Here is a 20,824-nt window from a genome sequence, read left to right as displayed (position 1 = left end):
TTGTGTTTCAGGAATTTTCACTTTCTGTCTCTTCCTCAAATACACTTGACATAAGTAAGATGTTTATATTTCATTCCTATTCTATATATATATATTGCTTTTTTGTGAATATTTTCAACTACCTTAGTTTTTGAGAACATATTTTGTGTGTTACTTTTAAATTTTCCCTTGTTCTCACTTTCTTAAAGTATATTTTTAGTTGTAAATGGACACAATAACTTTATTTCTTTTTTGTTATGTGTACTGAGGATCGAACCTGATGCCTCACGCATGCTAGGCAAGTGCTCTACCACTTAGCCACAATTCCAGACCTCTTTTTGTCACTTTTAAAACCTATTTAGCATCCATTAAATATACTCATTTATTTTTTTAAATTTTAGAATATATTTTAATTTTATTTATTTTGACTTTTCAAATATTCTCCAAATTTTACAGTATGTTATTCCTTATTAAAATTTCCAAAACATTTCTTTTTTTAATTAGTTGCTCAAGACAATACAATGATCTTTACATATCATACATTTGATTCAAATGTGGTATGAATTCTCATTTTTCCACGTGTACAGGTTGCAGGATCACATTGGTTATACAGCCATGTGTATACATACAGCAATACTAGTGTCTGTTGTATTCTGCTTTAAAATTTTACCTACAGGGCTGGGATTGTGGCTCAGTGTCAGAGCACTTGCCTCACACCTATGAAGCACTGTGTTCAATCCTTTGCATGACATAGAAATAAATAAAATAAAGGTATTGTGTCCATCTACAACTAAAAAAAATTTTAAAAATTTAACCACATATTTTATACTCCACATCTATCAATTGTAATAACTGACATTAAAGAATGAGTTGTCTAAATTTATTCTAAATTGTATATACTGACTTCATGTGCTTCATGATGGCTTCTTGTGTGTGTGTGTATGTATGTGTGTGTGTGTGTGTGAGTGTGTGTTTTCTTTGTGAGCTCAAATTTCACTAAGTTTATTCTGTAAGGATACTAGAACATTTTTATTTATAAAGGATTTATATTCACTTCTGAGTAGTGCTAGGGTGTCAGGAACTTAGAGCCCCTTTACTTAATCTCTTATTTAGGTATTTACACAATCAAGAGATCCTTACAAGAAAAGACCCTCAGTCATAAGTCTTACTCCTTTTCATTTAGTAAGAATAGAGATGCATTTTTACCTTGGAACCTCCCCGAGACAAATAGAGTTCCCCTTGCTTATCATTTCACTGATACTATAACTCTACTCTATGTAGGATTTCTGTTCTGTTTTCCCATTTGCTTGAGCCTGAGGCTGAGATATCTTTGCTACCAAATAAATAACCTAAGTCACTCAAAATCTGGTTTCCTAATATTTGTTGTTGTTTTTTTAACTCCAGGGCAATACAAGGGTCAGAACTCATAATTGTATTACCTGTAAAACATTATTTTTATCTATTTTTTTTTGCTCTGACCTTAAAGGTTCACTTATACTTTTTTGCAAGTGAGGATATACTTAAAAGTATGTATGTTGGGCATTGTCTAACTCCTTGGTGCTTTGCAGAGGGCATTTTAGGAAACATAAACTGCCTCGTTCCCAGGCAGCTTCATATCTACATCTGTAAAGTAAGCTAATCAATTTCATCTTACCAGACTAATTTGGGAATTAAGTTTGATATGGTTTATAAGTACTTAGCTAAAGACCAACTTATAAAACTGCTCAGCAGTCACTATTGTTTTTATTATAGATTAACACTTTCTAATAAACCGAAAATCTAATCTAATAAGCTGAAAATCACAAAGCATATTCTTTTATTAGACAAAGAGCTTTCTAATAAATTAGACCTCATGACTTATATAATGTTAATTAGTTTCCTGGGTTACTATACAGTATTTCTTCAATCAATATTTGTCTATTCTGTTCTAGCTACGCTAAGGGGAATGTGACACTGAGTGAATAATTCAAAGTTATAACAATCTGGAATAATTAATGGATTCCTCTAGTTACCTATCATTAAAGTTATTATTAATGAAGAATTAATCAATTTATATTTTATCTGTTCTCTTTTACTCTGTTATTTAATATCAAGTTAAACAATTTACAGACAACTGTGAAAGAGACAAAGTCCATAGAAAGATGAAATAACTACTAAAACCAAGAGAACTGGTAAGAGCAATGGACTCTGTATAGTTTTAATATTTAAGACTCTAAAGTATTTCATTTTAGTCACCCCTAATACATTAAGGTTCATACTGGTAGTCTTTTTTTCAAAAATAAGAAAATTGGGCTGGAGATGTGGCTCAAGCGGTAACGCACTCACCTGGCATGGTGGGGCGCTGGGTTTGATCCTCAGCACCACATAAAATAAAACAAAAATGTTGTGTCCACTGAAAACTGAAAAATAAATAAAATTAAAAAATTCTCTCTCTCCTCTCGCTCTCTTTAAAAAAATAAGAAAATTGTTTGGCTGCAATATAGTTATTCCTCAGCTGCTGCAGAAAATTGGTTACAGGATCACCCCAAATCTGCAGATGTTCAAGTGCCTTATATAAAATGGTACAGTATTTGTATATAACATACATCATTTCCTATACTTCAAATCATCTCAAAATTACTAATAATATCTAATATAATATAAATTTTATGAAAATAGGTGGTATAGTGTATCATTGGGGAATAATATCAAGAAGAAAAATGATCTGTATACATTTACTTGGAATATAGTTTTACCTGGAATATTTTTGTTTAGCAGGTGGTTGAATCAGCAGACACAAAATCCGCAGATAACAAATATCTACTGTATTTGTTTTTCAATAGGAAGCTTTTTTTTTTAAATACAAAGGATCCCAGAGATTTGAAGTAGTATTCTGAAATGATTATGTGGCTAGACTCCAATTACCAAGATAACTGGATCTAAATGCTTGCAAGCCTTTTCCTAACCTTATTACTGTTAATACCCTTTTCATTTGTATAGACTAGGGGGTGTAAAAGATTCCATACCATGTTAAGTGATATAAATCAGTTCCAAAAAATCAAAGTTTGAGTGTTTTCTCTGATATGCAGAAGCTAATCCAAATAAGGGGAGGGGTTTTTAAAAAAGAATAGAAGATCAGGGAACACAAAGGAGGATAAAAGGAAGGGAGGGGTTTGGATAGGAAAAGTCAATGGAATAAATCTGACCTAAATTTCATATGTACATATATGAACATATCAGGAAATCTCACCATCATGTACAACCACAAGACACTAATTAAAAAAAAAAAAACTATGAGTAACAAGCAGGAAGATCAATGGAGTAGAGGGAAGGGAACAGAATAGAAAGAAGCCAGGAAAAGGGGAAGTACTGAAGACTGAATAAGAACAAATTATATTCCATGGTTTTACAATTATGCCATAGTATAGTTTATTGTCATGTATAATAAAAAATTTATAAAAAACTAGAACTACTTGTAGAAAAAATATTCCATATCATAGGGATACCATGAAAACTAAACAAGAAAATGAGAACACATGTGTCTGAACAGTACCTGGGTCTTTGTAACCATAAGAGTATTATTACTATTATTATAGATCTTGTTATATTACTAAAAGATCTTCTGTGATTTGGTTACTCTGGTGGAGAATAAAGCTATTATAGTAGTCATAAAAATTATATGAATTGGTATGACTTTTGGAGCTGCTTCCTGGTTTGCTAACCATCCTTCAAATCATTGCTCTGAGTAGAAAATATAGTGCCAGGTGATTATGAAGAGTGAAATATGCCTTTTAGAGTGACAGAAATAATTTATTACTTATCTGAATGCAAACTCACACTCTGAAATTAGGAATGGAATCTAGCCTGTCCCTTTTAAATATTCATAGGCAATAAAAATTCTGGCTGTTTGATTGATTTAACAGGCAACTGAATATTACCTTAACTCTGCATAATTGTAGCTGTAAGAAACATGGGTAGGCAATAAAAAAACAAACCACAAACCTCTGACACAGACATTTAATTGAGAAGAAAATGGGTTAAGGCTCATCTTCAAATGAAAAAGCACTTACTTTATTAATGGGAAAACTGTTTTTCTTCAGATAAAAAAAATCATCTAAATAATGGCTTAAAACAAATTCAGAATTTTAAAAATATTTTTATTAGTTGTTAATGTACCTTTATTTATTTATTTATATCCGGTGCTAAGAATTGAACCCAGTGCCTCACACATGCTAGGCAAGTGCTCTACCACTGAGCCACAACCCCAACCCCCAGAATTCTTGACTATAATTTATTAATGTATAATGTGGATTTGGGGGAAACTTTTTTATTTAAAAACTCTGTTTAGTGTAATCATTCTGTTTTTCTAGTCTTTCAGAATATGTATCTCAAAGTTTCAACTCTATTGCATCAAAACACCTGTCATTATCTCTAGATAATCAGTGGGAATATCCAAAGGATTGATTTAGGTGATGAATTATTATGTGTTTCTCTATTACATAAGTAGTCTATAATTGATTAAAGTGCCTTACACCTTATACATAAGAAAGTACTCTTTGTACCCATCATCTTAACTCTGACTCAATATCATATCTTGCAAAATTCTAGCCCTACAGAATTTGAAAAGGATATGATCTTTAAGGTGATATGGTTTTAATCATCAAAAGTTATTTTTATCCATACAACTAAATATTTTATTTCATAAAAAGGAGAATAAAGTACTGATTTATGCTACAACATGATGAATCATGAAAACTTTGTACTAAGTGAAAGAAGGAAGTCACAAAAGACTACATATTGTATTGTTCCATTTACATGTAATGTTCAGAACAGGCAAATCCATGGGCAGAAAATAGATTATTGGTTGCCATAGGAGTGGATCAGGGGTTGAGAGAAAATGAGGACTGAGTGCTAATAGGTATTGTACTAGACTGAATAGCATTCACCATAAATTTCATGTTCACCTGGAATTTCAGAATGTGACTTTAGAATAAGGTCTTTGCAGATGTAGTTCTGTCTAAAAGGCTGCAAGTCCCTATAGCAAATCAGCAACAGACCTAGCAGCCAGTCCTATTTGACTAACATCTAATATTTACCTCTCAACTTCCTCTCACCTTCAATGATAGACTGAAAATAGAAGCTCTCCATGTTGGAGTCACTCAAGGTTGGCATATTAAATAACTTTACATATTTCTTAATAATAGCTTTATTGAGCTATAATTCATATACCATAAAATTCACCAACTTAAAGTATATAATTTAGTAATTTTTAGAATATCCACTGAGTCATGCAACTATCCACCCTAGAACATTCTCATCACCCCTAAAAAGAAACTTCATGTTAGTTTTCAAGAATTTTCTTAACACAGTACCACAAGGGGCTGGCTTAACATAGCAGAAACCATTCTGTCAGTCCTGAAATCTAGAAATCCAAGATCAAAGTGTCAAAACTGAATGGACTTACATTCCCTCTAAACCTAGGGAAGGATCCTTCCCTACTTCTTCCTTGGCACTGTTGGCTCCCAACAGTCCTTGGCAGTCCTTGGCTTGTAGCTGCATCACTCCAGTTTCTGCCACTGTCTTCACATGCCCTCTTCCCTTCGTGTGCCTCTGTCTTTACCTGGCCCTCTTAAGAATTCCAGTCATGTGATTTAGAGCCCATCCTAATCCACTCTAATCTCAAAAGTTGTTTTTATTGCCAAATAACTCTCAGATTAGTATTGATCAAATATCTATATAAGCATAGCCAAGACAGTTTCAATTCTATTCATTCAGGTTTTATTTATTGCTGTTATTGCATTCTGCTTAAGTGATCATTGAAGTAGAGCTAGAGAACTCCTTTCAATTTTAAGATTTAGGAGAATGATAAATTCTTTTTTCCCTATCTGATTCATTTCTTTTTGCTTTCCTTTTCTTTTTTATCACTCAAAAAAAATTCATTTTTTTTTATTTTTTGGGGGGATACCAGATATTGAACCCAGTGTCAATTTAACACTAAGCTATATCTCCAGCTCATTTTATTTTTATTTTTTATTTTGAGACAGAGTCTCACTAAATTGCTGAAACTAGCCTTGAACTTCTGATCCTCCAGTCTCAGGCTCCTGAGCAACTAGTATTACAGGCAGGTACCATGAATCCCAGCAAAAGCTTAATAGTTTAAAAAATGAAAAACACTAACTTTCTGAGTCTGTGCTTATGCCTTCAACATTTTCACAATAACTTCCTGCCTCCTTAAGAAATAAATTATGCTTGATCCTGTTCTGGAAACATTTAGTTAATGGAAATATGTTCAATTTAATTATATTTCATATTAGAATTTATATAATTGTTTGCCTATTCTTGTTCTTAATGGTATATATACATTGTTTTGTATATGCCCACATTTCTAGAGAATAGGTACTCTAGAATACGACCTAGTCAAAATAAAAGTTCTAATCATTTATTGACTATTAACTATGTTCCTAGAATAATAATAAGCACTTTGAATGTAGTATTTTATATTTTTCTCACAAGAATCCTAAGTAACAGGATATATTATTACAGATGAGGATGTAGAAACCTTGAAATACTACCCAAGGACACATAGCAAATAAATTACAGGGGAATGTGTCAGTTATAAATGAATTATCTTTCAATATTGTCCTGTTTTAAAAAATATTTTTTAGTTGTTGATAGACTTTTATTTTATTTATTTATATGCAGTGCTAAGCAGCATACCTAGTGTCTCACATATGCCAGGCAAGTGCACTACTGCTGAGCCATAGCCCCAGGCCAATATTGTCCTGTTTTTGATACTGAAATATTTTTCCCTTAGCCAGTTGGCATGTTGTTAAGCTTTCTCAGTAGAAAACATTGGAGCGAAAATAGAGGAGGTTAATTTTCTTATGTTCCAGTGTGCTTTTACATTTCATACCTGTGACTCTGGTTAGCCTGTGGAAAAGGTAGAATTTGGCATGTTGTATGGGTGCTCCAGTGGTGAATTCAACATGGGTAGCAAATCCATAGGGAGCTTCCTGGAGTCCCATCTGGTCTCCCAAGTTCAGAAGCAACCACTACAGGTAGTTTCCTAAGGAGTTTAATGTGTAAAACAACCAGCTTCTCAAAAAACAAAACAACAGGGCTGGGGATGTGGCTCAAGCGGTAGCGTGCTTGCCTGGCATGCGTGCGGCCCGGGTTCGATCCTCAGCACCACATACCAACAAAGATGTTGTGTCTGCCGAGAACTAAAAAAATAAATATTAAAAATTCTCTCTCTCTCTCTCTCTCTCCTCTCTCACTCTCTCTTAAAAAAAAAACAGTAAGTAAGAAGACTGAGGTTGTAGCTTAGTGGTAGAATGCTTGCCTAGCATGTGTGAGGCACTGGGTTCAATGTTCAGCATCACATAAAAATAAACAAATAAAATAAAGGTATTGTGTCTGATTAAAAAATAAATAAATAAAAATAAAAAACAATAACATCCATTACAAGCTACTTTCATATAAATTTTGTCAGCACCCAATCCCATTAGTCCATTCATAGTAACTTGAGCACCCTAACTACAAATTAGCTCTTGGCAGCAAACTCTATTGCCATCTTATGGATCCCAGAAATAGGCTTAACAAAGAGGTTTGAATATAGTTTTGGGTAGAGATCCTCCCTTTCCCACTCAGTTCCTTCCTTTGATACTATCCCTTATTCCCAGGGCATTGTGTGTGTGTGTATGTGTGTATGTGTGTGTGTGCGCGTGTGCATGTACATGCTTATGCACCCATACCAGGACATTCTTTAGAGTTCTCTTTCATTGTTCTTAAGAATTATGAAAAAAGCTGTTACACACACACACACACACACACACACACACGCACACACACAATAATTAATTCCCAGTAAACAGCTAATACTTCTTTAGGAAATCTTTCCTTTTTAATTGATGATGTAATTTTGGTGCCCTTTCTGCACCCTGACTGATTCCAGGGATTATTCCTATCTAAGTTTTTCTTATTCAAAATTTCATAGTTTAGCAATGCAGTACAGTATTATGGTAGAGAAGCTATTCTATCAAAGTGTCCTTAGTTGAATTATCACAAGTTGAGTATGCCTTACCCAAAATGCTTGAGAGAAGAAATATTTTAAATTTTAGATTTCTTTGGATTTTAGAATATTTGCACCTAATGAGATATTGTGGGGATTGCTCCATACACAAAATTATTAATTTCATATACACTCTACACACATAACTTGAAAGTAATTTTATACAGTTATAGTGTGCCTGCATCTCATCATATAAAATCAGGTTCAATTTTTTCAAAAAGGATCAGCAAAAAAATAAGCCAATTACTATGTATAACCATAAAGCTCTAATAAAAAATTGTGAATTTGGAACATTTTGGATTTCAGATTATAGATGCTTAGCATGGACTTATGTTGGTTTCATATCAAAGACCTTTGAAATAAAAGGCCATAAGTAGTTTATGTTTATAAATGGTTATAAAATTATTTTATGAATAAGGCTTATGCCAAGATCTGATTAGGGAATGGGGTATTCCTAAAGTTGGACCTTAGCCAAAGCCAGTTTCATGATGGGATTTCTGATTTTTTTAACTTGAACTATAACTTCTTAGCTGAAAATAATATACAAATATAAATAAAAGAATATTATAACTCTAGAGCAAAATCCAAATTTAAATTACCATCAATTTAGTTACCACCTAGGAATATCTACTTTGACTCACATTCAGTAACAGAATAACAAGGAACAAACAATGAATTGTTTCAAATTTATCCTTTCCAATGTTCAATCCTTTATGTTCATATGGATAAACTACTTACTGGAATACAATGGCAGGATTAAAACCTGGAGGCTGTTCCTACCACACCTATACAGATCTATTTTACTGTCAGCTAATTCTCTTCAGGATATGAGAGAGAAGAGGTCCTATTCAGGACTTTTCTTCTAGTTTAAAACATGTAAAACTTCTCTATTTAAATATCAAAAGGGTTCCTGAAGGTCTCCCTAGTGGCCACTGCACTTAGTCTCTGTTTTCTCCTTCACATTCTATCTGGATAGTATTGATTATGTCCTGCACACAATAGGAAATCAATGAATTTTGGCTTAAACAATCAATCTATAAATTATGCTGGATAATTTTTTCTTATGTATTATCCAAGGTGTTGAACAGTATCTCACATATAGTAGATGCTCTCAGTAAATAGATATGAAACTAAACATCATGATGAAACAGGTTATTTTTAAAATCCATTTTTTATTTATGAAAGAGTATGAAAACAGTATTTGATTAGGAGAAATATGTTAAGTTTGATTTGAAAAGTTATGCATATGTATGTGAATTCAGAAATATGAAAATTTATTTTATATATAAAAAGTTGTTGTGTTATTTGGGAGGAACAAACAATATCCAGGGTCCTAATGGAATCATATGTATTATTAAGAGATTATATGTGAGTATAACAAATGTGTATGGGGTTTTGTGTAAAAGAGACAGAGGAGCATATAAAGACTAACAATCCATATTGGTATTCTTGGGTAAGGAAATCAAGTCTGATTCAGATAATATCTGACTTGAATACTGAGACAGGGGCAAAGGACAGGTAGCTCATTATCAAAGAAAGGAAATAGTTTGCTAACAGCTAACCTCAGGATTTTATTTCCCACCTGCAATGCTAACACACCTCCAAAGATCTGGGAGATTCATACTTCCCAATGTAAGGAGCTGCAAATGAACATGCTCTGGATTGCTATTTTCCTACCTTCACATAGGCAAGAAAAAGAGAGGTGGTGGAGTGGAGAGGAAATCTAAGATCTATAAAAAGGCAAGACACATCCACTTCTGTGGATTCCAGCTCTGGGGCTCCTTCTCTCCAAAGAAGTCTATCTCTGTCTCTATCTTTAATGAAACTTGCTTCTACTCTTGCCTAGGTGTTTCTTGGGTGTTTAATCTTCAACACAGGGTGAATGAGGACCGGATCCTGATTTCCAAGACTGGTATCAATACTGGATTATTCATTACTTTGTAGTCTTTAGTATGGTACTGTTCTTGGTATATCTCAGTTTCCTGTTTAAAAAATCCTACAGAAATGAAGATAAATTATAATATACAAGTGTAAAGAACTCAGTCAGATTCTGGTGCTGCTCAAACACCTGGGAGTTGAGCTAGTACTGAAACTATTCCTCATTTTATCCGAGACTTCTATATCTGCTATACATTTGTGAAAATAAGATTAAAGATATTTTTCACTTATCTTCATACCTCTTCGTGTAGTTCCCTCCAACGAGAATTAAAAGTCTCAAGTTCCTCATTGATCAGTTCATCCATGACACCACCATCTGTTAGGGTCTGTGCCAATATGCGAATCTGATTCGGGTTATCTTCTGAATGTTGCATCAAATTCTCAAGAGACTGAAATACATTTGCAATAATTAATATTTCTCTTCTCTTTCCAAATACGTTTAATTAACAAAAAATGCTCAACATTTCTGATTTATATATAATTAAGCCAAAAGCATTTTAAAGTGAAATTTAATTGGGATAATCAAATAAGAAGGAACACTATTGCTTCAAAAAATAGTGTTAATCCATGATTTTTTATGGGGTCTATGATAGCATTATGAACTGAACACTTAAAAATGATTTACCTTCTTTAAGATATCTTTTAGTCTAAATCCTGGAAAGATAAAATATTCACTTTCTTAACTTCTATTATACATAGTGGTATGCAAGTGACATCATTCTAAAAATCTATGTAGGTAGAAGCTCAAGAATAGAGTTCCTCTCCTCAAATTCAAAAGAAAGGAAGGAAGGAAAGAAGGAAGGAAGGAAGGAAGGAAGGAAGGAAGGAAGGGAGGGAGAAAGAGAAAGAGAGAAAGAGAGGAAGGAAGAAAGGAAGGAAGGAAGGAAGGAAAAGAAAGAAAGAACATTATCTCAAGAAATCCCTGCCAGGAGCCATGGCAAATGACTGCTTAGGAAGTTGATGCTGGAAGACTTAAGTTCAAGATTTCTCGAAATAAAAAAAAATAAATGTTTGAGGTCGTGGTTGAGTGGTAGAGTGATTGCTGCTGGATTTAATCTGTAATATTTAAGGAAAGAAAAGACAGGATTGGAGGAGAGAAGAAAGAGGAAGAAAAAAAATGCTTTTGCTTTTCACATGTTTTTATACATACACACAGCCTGTAGGTAAAGTAGCCACCTGCTGAGTAGCAGATAAAAATGATATGGTTCCTCATGCTGAGTAAGGGATCATAAAAGAAAGAGTACCTGGGTGCCTCATCATATGGTTGAACCATTATCATCTCTGTATAACTTTCCTCTAGTAAATCTTTTTGTGAAGAAAAAAAAATGTTTGAGCTTTAGTCATTGCCTTATTTTCTGTTATTTACAGCGGCCCACCAATAATGAACTGACATACTATTTAAAACCAAAAAAAGTTGTCTGGCTAGATTTACAGGGAAAAAACAACCACAGTGCCAACTTTAGGTCTATGAGAAAACAATAGATTCAATATTGTCTTACTAGGTGTCAAAAATATTTATAAAATAAAGGATGGACATGTTTTCATCAATTCATTCAATGCTATTTTTTGCTTATGCTAAAAAATTGAAATGTTCTAATACATATTTGTAACTTCTATATTTTTCTCAATTTCTGAGGAATCTCAACATATTTTCCTGATAAATTTAAGGAAATGTAAATAATAGAGACTTTCTGAATGATTTTGTAAAAAAATATAACTATGACTTCCAAAACACTTAAAAAGACATATTTTTAGTATAAAAATAACATTTTATTACTTCTAACACACATTAACTTTGCAGATATTTATTTTCATAGACACATTTCTTCTTCTATGTCCTAATGAAATCCATAGGCTGTTAATTTAAAAAGGGAACTACAAAAAATAAAGCAAAATTAAGGAATCAATTATAGAATTCTTAAGGATTAAGGAAATTTAGAAGTCATACAGTTTATTTTTGTGGGGGGGGGGGAGTCCAGGGATTGAACCCAGGGACACTTAATCACTGAGCCATATCCCTAGTCCTATTTTGTATTTTATTTAGAGACATGGTCTCATTGAGTTGATTAGCACCTCTTTTGCTGAGGCTGGCTTTGAACTCATGATCCTCCTGCCTCAGCATCCCAAGCCACTGGGATTACAAGCATGTGCCACCATGCCTAGCCAAAAGTTCATACAGTTTTTGTATTCTTGACAAATTGATAGTCTAGCCTGTGTTACTAAAAAATGTCTTCCTGAATGATTAGTAGCAACACTGTCAGTCTACTTTAGCAAACAGAATTGTAAATAGTAATAATAAGCCTTTCCCCTACTTCCTTTTCTAAATATTCTCTGGTATTGCCTCAGGTTTTCTACCTTTTTCTCATTATTCATTCCTTAACATGCCCTAGAGTTTTAGTACATCACTTAAGTTGGTTTCATCTTTTCTGGAAGATAAATCACATTGTTATTTCACAAGAAATGTTTGCTCCATGAATATCTTAGAATAGGACAGGGCCAAAATTATAGTCTACTTGTGACTGTCCTCATGGTTCTTGATACTTATTCAGGTCTTATAATTCTCTTGGGAAAAAAAGGAAATTGGATAAAATTATCTGCCCTGATATTTAAGATTCTAATTCTAGTCTATCTAAAAAAGTATTTCACACTTTGTTCACATCTCAGATAATTTAGGTCTAATTTGTAGACTTACACAGGGGCTACACTATTCATATAATTCTATAGGTATTACAAATGCTAAAATACATATTCATTACATGTAAATGATAAGCCAAAAGCATTGTAAAATGCATAGAGCATGAATGGTTAAATATTAGAAGTTAACACAACTCAAATTTTATCCTTGCAAACCTTTTGAAATTCACTTAATACAAATTTCCAAAGTAAAACTTGAAGATTTACTAAAAGTTTTGAACATTTTAAAGGTATTCATAGTAACAATGCATGTCCATTTACTACCAGAAAACATATTCTCTAAGCTGTAAAAATTCCTAGAAATTAAATTTGAATATTTTAAAGTGTTGATGTAATTCAATTCATGTAGATTTCAAAGTGGAATTTATGTCTCATACTTTCATACTGTTTAGGTCTACTCCAAAAAAGCATAATTGTACATTCACTGTCTTTAGAGGTCTGTAGTAGACTTAAGCAGATAAAATGTCTATATAGAATTCAGTGTTATAAGACAAAGAAAGAGTACTTTGTAAAAATAATTTAGACCCTTTTTTGTAAACCTTGAGACCTGGAAGGATCTTAGAGAGAGAAAAAGGCTATATCAACAGTATCACTGAGTGATACATAGAAACTACATTCTTCTAATTGTTTGATACCTGACCTCTTGCAATACTGCATACAAATTATCATCCTCTTTCAATACTGCATATAAATTATCATCATGTATTACGTTACAACTTACTTCTAGGACCTCAGAGAGTTCCTCAGCTCCACCAGGAATATTTTCAGTAGTTTTAAGTTTTGATTCTACTTCATTTAGCCACTTGTTTGCCTTCTCCAAGTATGACAATAACTCATGCCAACATGCCCAAACTTCCTAAGAAAGAAACACATATCAGAGATAAAATAATTTGGTAGGAAAGTGAACATGAAGCTGTCATTCCATCATTGAAATTTCTCAAAGTATAACATTTACTTTATATATTTCACCTTCCCTTTGCAGTAATAATTTAAAGTACAAGTAGTTACTCTGAACATCTAAAGTCTCTGTAATTATAAGTCATTAAGGAAACATTTTATCACATGAATAAATTCAAGATCAAGAGATTTCCATTTTAAAATATCATATTCACCAACATTAAAGCCTGGGAATTAAAAAATTTAAAAAATATGTAAAAATGAATATGAAAGCCCCAATTTCTGAAACATCAATCATTATCATTGTTTTGATCTCTTCTAAACTTTATGGTTTATTGATAATTTGATATTTAAAATTAAAACACAGAATTAACTCTAGTTCTCATTTCACTATTATATCTTATTGTTTCATTTTAGCAGGAAGCCATGTTTTTAATGAAAATCTAAGACTTCATTTCAATGGTTATATCTTTGTTTCCATTACAATAGATATTTATTGGGTAGTTTGACTTTTAGTTTTGCTTATTTTTATAAATGTAGAGTGAATAGCTCATGAATATACATTTTTTAAAATATTTTTATTATTTCCTTGAGGTATATTATCACAAAATACAACTACTATTTTACAGGTATAATTCCTGTGAAATGGGCCTTTGATAGATATTGTAAAATTGACTTGTATACATACTTAATCAGGAGAAGAAATTCATATTTCTAAAAGATATAGAAAAGGATCTTTCTGACTTGGGGGATATGAAAGGACATTTTAAATAAAACATTTTGTAAAAATGAGTATAAGAAAAGAGATATATACATTTGACTACATAAAAATTAATACCTTATAATCATCAGAAGATACCTCATAAAGAAATTGAAAATACAGCCTCAAATATAAAGAAAAACAACTGCAACTATTATAATGCACAAATAAAAATATTAAAAATACCAACAAATGATGTAGGATATTCTATCTCTGATTAAAAGATAAAGGGACATTAAGGGTTATAAGCTTACATATTTCTTTAAATACCTAAGGGTACCTTAGAACTTTGGAGCACACTGAGGTAATGAACAGAACAAAATAGATGGACATATCAAATCATAGTAACCTATATATCACAGGTTGCCATTTTATAATTATCAGAAAATCAAAAGAGAACAATATCAAGATTGCAAAGGAATGATATAGACATTTCTAGATTATATCTTTTGATGAAAAGACAGACAGCTAAGAGAGAATAAATATTAAATATTAAATCAGTCATTTTCTAGTAGCATTTGTATTGTAAATTTTGAGTAAACCTATAAATACTGTATTTATAGTAGTATAATCATCACCACTTGCTCTCAGTGGGCTGGGACCACCAAAATACAAGCTTAGAAAGGAAATTTTGATTTCAGGAAAAAAAATAAAACTCAGTTTTCCCATATTTCTCCTTTGTTCTTAGCTCTGACAAATGATGGAGGATATTCTATTTCTTCTGATGACAAATATCATTCTAAGAGGTCCTATAAGCCTCCCACTTTTCCTTATGTGCTTGGTATTTTATAAATAGTTTAATCACAAATAGTATAATTAAGTATTTTGCTTTAAAAGGTGATAGAAATCTTAAATCTGGGTCATTTCCAGCTCTTGCTGGACTGCAGGCTGTCTTCCTTCTGGGCAAAGATCCCAGTGGGAAAATATAAATATCTCCTTAAATACCCAGGGGTACCTTAGAACTTTAAAGATAAGAGGATGCAATTGGTAATGTGTCTTATTAACTTTGGTGCAGACAGAGGTAATGAACTATCTTGCTGATTTAACCATCACGATGGATGGCCTCTTCTGTCCTCAGTGCATCTGAAGGACACAGCTGGAGAGGCTGAATGTACCAGCTTTACAGGTCACCTTTACAAAATAAAATATAGTCCCCAAACCAAACTTGGAGCTAAAAGCCACTTAGAATAACTGTTAAACTTAACAGTTTGGAACTTAAAATTACTTTGAAATCATAGAATTCTAAGTGGCCTTTAAGGAAAGTAGAAATTATAAAGCAAATTTCCTTTCAAAATAGTACATGGAGCTGATGTGGTAACAACCTCACACCCTATTTCAGTCATATTGAAATGCTGGGTTAAATATAAAGGAAACTTTTGAAATTCAAAGCTCATCTATAAAACTTGTTTCAGAAAAACTCAAGTGTCAGGAGAAAAGAAGTGTAAATAGTGGGAAACCAAGCTTAACATAATACTGGCTTATCAAAACAGGATACATTCCATAGAAGCTGGGGTATTTAACACTAACTTGGGATATGAAATGAGGCAATCTGCATGCCACAGAGATGGAAAAAAAATAAAGTAGTATGCTACTCATCTTGAATACAAGAACTAGAAAACCCCTACTCACTGTAAGAAATTAGCAAGGAGGCTGATAAATCTTTAGATTCTCAATAGGAAAATAAGGATCCTCCCATTAGAAAATGAAACTCAAACTTATATCACACATGATGATAAAATCTCTAGGATCCTGGTAGAAATAAATAAAAGGACTAATAAAAAAACTTTCAACAGTAGAAAACAAAAGATATTTCTAGTAGAAAAAATTATAAGTGAGCTCACAAACAAAAAATTATTGGACACATAAGAAAATTCATTGCCATTAGAGGAAGTCATAAGTTGTAATGAATTGTAATTTCTATATCTTATGATACAGAGATAATAGAACAATTTTAGACAATTTTATTGTAAACATGTTAAGTCTGATCATATATGTGTCCAGTAGGATTTATTTCCTTGAATTTGACAACTAGTTTTTATGCTTAAGGCATAAAAGGGATATGTTACCTACATTCTATTTGGAGAGTACATTAATAACTCATTTTTATAAACCCTATTCCAAATAGAGCCTGAAGGAGAAGCTGTTCGAGAGGAGTGAAAAGAGGAAAGTCTGGGAAGTTATGCAATTCTTTCACATATTTATATGGAAATTAGTGACATTCATTTGTGTGTACATGTATGTGTGTGTTGCTGGTGATCAAATCCATGGCGTTCTGCATGCTAGGCAAGTGCTCTACCATGAAGCTATACCAACTCAAACTCATGTAGATCCCTTTTCTTTTACAGGATCTAAAGAAGAATGACTCATCTAGTGGGTGGGTATATTTAAGTATGAGTAATTGATACTAATTTTCCTCTTAAGATATTGGTATGACCAAAAAGGAATCAAAGGAAAAAACTTTCAAGCTTTTCAATTTCTGGGAGGAATGGGAAATTGGTTCTTCCAGTGCCCACAGGTTTTAGTTGAGGCATGGTGGGTAAATAAGGCTTTAGGGGATCACTAAAGCATTGTTCCAAAAGACGCAAACTTCATCATGTATATAAACAAGACACTAATTTTTAAAACATGTAAATAAATAGAAATATCAGAAAAAAAGAGAAAAGAGAACAGTCGGAGGGAAATGGGGAAGGATAAGTGTAATTGAAGCAAACTGTACTCCATGCATTTATAACTATGTCAAAATAAATCCTACTGCTATGTGTGAAATAAAAATAAAAAGTGTAAACTACTTGTGTGTATCCCCCAAATAAAGAAATACTGATATATCACAACTCACATAAAACTATATATAAAAATGTAGAAGTGAGGGGCTGGGATGTGGCTCAAGCGGTAGCACGCTCGCCTGGCATGCGTGTGGCCTGGTTTCGATCCTCAGCACCACATACAAACAAAGATGTTGTGTCCACCGAAAACTAAAAAATAAATATTAAAAAATTCTCTCTCTCTCTCTCTCTCTCTCTCTCTCTCTCTCTCTCTCTCTAAAAAAAAAAATGTAGAAGTGGAAAGATTTGCATTAGAACAAATAATAAAATCCATGAGTCTTTTTCTTGAAAAAGACACACAATCTTCAAAGTGTAGGTGGTATAGGTTATAGGCAAGAGTTGGCCTGGAATTTTTGTCAAATATTACAATGAATCATGAGTGCCTAAGAGATCCCTTTTAGGATTCAAAGTCCATATGAATAAAGCCAACCCAGATTCCTAGCAGATTCCACAGAGTCCTAGAAAAGAGACGAGTGGTAATAATATATAGAAAGAGGACAAGAGACTGATCACAGATGTATGTGAGCATTAACAAAAGGAAAGAACAATTGTGACCAGATAAGAAAAGAATATTCATGAACATGGTGAAGGTGCTCCCCCTCCCACTGTCTTGACAAGGTCACTGTAAGGAAAAGTGCTAGCAAAGCTGTGCTGATGGGAAACTGAAACCATGAGACCCTTTTTTATGTAATTGGGACTTTTCATTTTTATGCTCATGTTCCTGACAGGAGGCATGAGTATGTTTAATGCCAAACCAAATTAAATTTTAGATGGCTAGGACATAACAGGTAGTTCATGCCTTGAAGGCTGTTCTACTACCCCTCAGCATATCGAGGACAAAATAAGAAGGCTGCTCACTCCAGTAAGCTTGGCAGCCATTATGAAGTCAAACAACAACAAGTGCTGGCGAGGATGTGGGGAAAAGGGTACACTGGTTCATTGTTGGTGGGACTGCAAATTGATGCAGCCAATTTGGAAAGCAGTATGGCGATTTCTTGGAAAGCTGGGAATGGAACCACCATTTGATCCAGCTATTCCCTTCTCGGTATATTCCCTAAAGACCTAATAAGAGCATGCTACAGGGACACTGCTACATCGATGTTCATAGCAGCACAATTCACAATAGCAAGATTGTGGAACCAACCTAGATGCCCTTCAATAGATGAATGGATAAAAAAATGTGGCATTTATACACAATGGAGTATTACTCTGCTTTAAGAAATGACAAAATCATAGAATTTGGAGGGAAATGGATGGCATTAGAGCAGATTATGCTAAGTGAAGCTAGCCAATCCTTAAAAAACAAATGCCAAATGTCTTCTTTGATATAAGGGGAGTAACTAAGGACAGAGTAGGGACGAAGACAGGAGAAGAAGATTAACATTAAATAGGGACGAGAGGGGGGAGGGAAAGGGAAAGAGAAGGGAAATTGCATGGAAAGGGAAGGTGATCCTCAGGGTTATACAAAATTACATACAAGAGGAAGTGAGGGGTAAGGGAAGAATAATACAAGTGGAAGAAATGTTTTACACTAAAGGGGTTGAGAGAGAAGAGGGGAGGGGAGGGGAGGGGAGGGAAGGGGGGATAGTAGAGGATAGGATAGAGAGCAGAATTCATCAGACACTAGAATAGCAATATGTAAATCAATGGAAATGTAATTGATGTAACTGATGTGATTCAGCAATCTGTATACGGGGTAAAAATGGGAGTTCATAACCCTTTTGAATCAAACTGTGAAATATGATATATCAAGAAAGATGTAATGTTTTGAATGACCAACAATAAAAAAAATAAAATTAAAAAAAATAAAAAAATAAAAATTAATTAAAAAAAATAAAATAAGAAGGCTGCTCTTCTATCTCAGCACATTGAGGACAAAACTGATAATGGACAACAATCATTCTCAAAAAGGTCATGAGAATTTTAGGTACTACATTTATTATATCAACTAAGAACCCAAGCCTCTTAGAAAGCCTAGTCATTATGCTTATTGCACAAAGCCCACCATATGTAGTTTTATTTGATTAAGGTAAAGTTATGTTATATACTTAGGAAAGTTAAGGCATATAAAGAAACATTCTCCTCTTTTCTATAAATGCTCTTTTACTTCATATAGGGACTTATGATGGGTGTAGTTAATATTGGCAGTATGTGAACTAATGTGCAGAACTTGCCTTTCAGTGAGATTACAAAAATATAAGAAATAGCACACCTTGACTAAGAAACAAAGAAATTCTTTGAGAAAGTTTTATGAGAATTAATGTAGGAATTAATTAAAGTAGCTTTATAAGACATACTTTTAGAATAATGTTAGAAATATTATTTTATTTAGATTCTTGGGTTTAGAATTCTTAAATTTTAGCTGTATGAGTTCCTAATATGCTTTAAGAATAGTTTATAGACTTTAGGATATTTTAAGTATAAGATTTAAGGGGACTTCTTTAGATGGAAATTTTAGATTAGAAATAAAATAAAGGTGTACTTTAAATTCAAAGGTTAATGATAGGGTAGGAGACTTAGAGTCTGGTTATGTAGTTTGGCATCTGTTAATAAGGAAATAGTATATCTTGGGAAAAATAGTACATCTTGGGAAAATCTGAAAAAAAATATAAATTAGTGACATATGTTATTAATGATTTTGTAGCCATAATAATTCATAAGTAAATGTCACATCCTGGAAAAATGTAAATTGATGTCACATTTTTCTATACCCCTAGTGATTGTTAAGGAAATGTCACATCATGACAAAATTTGGAAGTTGTATAATCAATGACTTATTCTGAATCCATAATGATGAGAAAAAAATGCAGTAAAAGATGACCCAGAGAAAGGTGCATTAGAGCTCATTCTCTGGAGATTGCTCCAATGGAATGATGCCTGTCCCATTCTTTGCGCTGACGCCACTCATCCTTCAGGACCCCTGGACCCCACTAGGGAAGGACCCCAGCATGAACAGAGTATTTCTGCCTCTTTACTCTCCCTTACACCAACACTAAAAGATCAATATCCAGAAACTGGGTGAAAGGAGGGCACTGTCAGATCCCTTTTTTCTTACTTGCACTTCTATAAAAATGTGCAAAGCTGTAAGATCAAACTATACTGGTGTAAATAGAATTGTATACAGCATAAGAAATTTAAATTAGAGTAAATTTCAATAACTAAGAGTGAATACAAAGTTACAGAGTCACACTCAAGTATTATTTAAGAAGCCAACTACTAGTCAGAAAGTGGAGTACTACATGGTTGGTTTGGCTACTGGAAAATTTAAACAATTTTGTGCTTATTATTAAGTCAATACTTATCAGATTATATACTTATAAAATGTTTAAAGGAAGAAATGCAATTTATTACAAAAATCAAGATATCTTGAAAATAACAGGCAGATTTTCAATTAAATCTTGAAATATGAAAAATATGGTCTTTGAGAAAACATACTTATAGATCTATAAGTATACTTATAGATATATAGGTAAATGTATACACAGAGATGAGTAGATTTATCTACTGAAGAATAAAATAAATTATGCTATAGGGAGTTGAAAAAAGAATTTAGAACTGAAGGATTAAAAAAATATTACACAGAATCAGACACACAGAAATAAGAATACACAAAATTATAAAGAGAAATCAAGAATTAGAATATAGGGTGAGGCTATTCTTCACAGATCAAATAAAAGTTCCCTT

General features: G+C 32.9%; 1 protein-coding gene across 15 annotated transcripts in view; it reads right to left on the bottom strand.

The window, feature by feature from the left end:
• The window catches only part of Dmd (dystrophin), a 2,094,227-nt gene that overhangs the window by 1,261,178 nt on the left and 812,225 nt on the right, over nucleotides 1-20,824 (bottom strand). For all 15 annotated transcript variants that reach the window (XM_078034984.1, XM_078034996.1, XM_078034982.1 and 12 more), the window contains 2 exons: nucleotides 13,383-13,517; nucleotides 10,207-10,356 (listed from right to left, as the gene is read on the bottom strand). In XM_078034984.1, the coding sequence (XP_077891110.1) occupies nucleotides 10,207-10,356; nucleotides 13,383-13,517 (285 nt within the window). The remainder of the gene's footprint in view (nucleotides 1-10,206; nucleotides 10,357-13,382; nucleotides 13,518-20,824) is intronic.

This window comes from Ictidomys tridecemlineatus, chromosome X (genome assembly GCF_052094955.1).
Source record: "Ictidomys tridecemlineatus isolate mIctTri1 chromosome X, mIctTri1.hap1, whole genome shotgun sequence".
In the NCBI taxonomy this organism is placed as follows: Eukaryota; Metazoa; Chordata; class Mammalia; order Rodentia; family Sciuridae; genus Ictidomys; species Ictidomys tridecemlineatus.
Note: the sequence above shows the minus strand (reverse complement) of the source record. Positions and strands in the feature narration are given on the sequence as shown.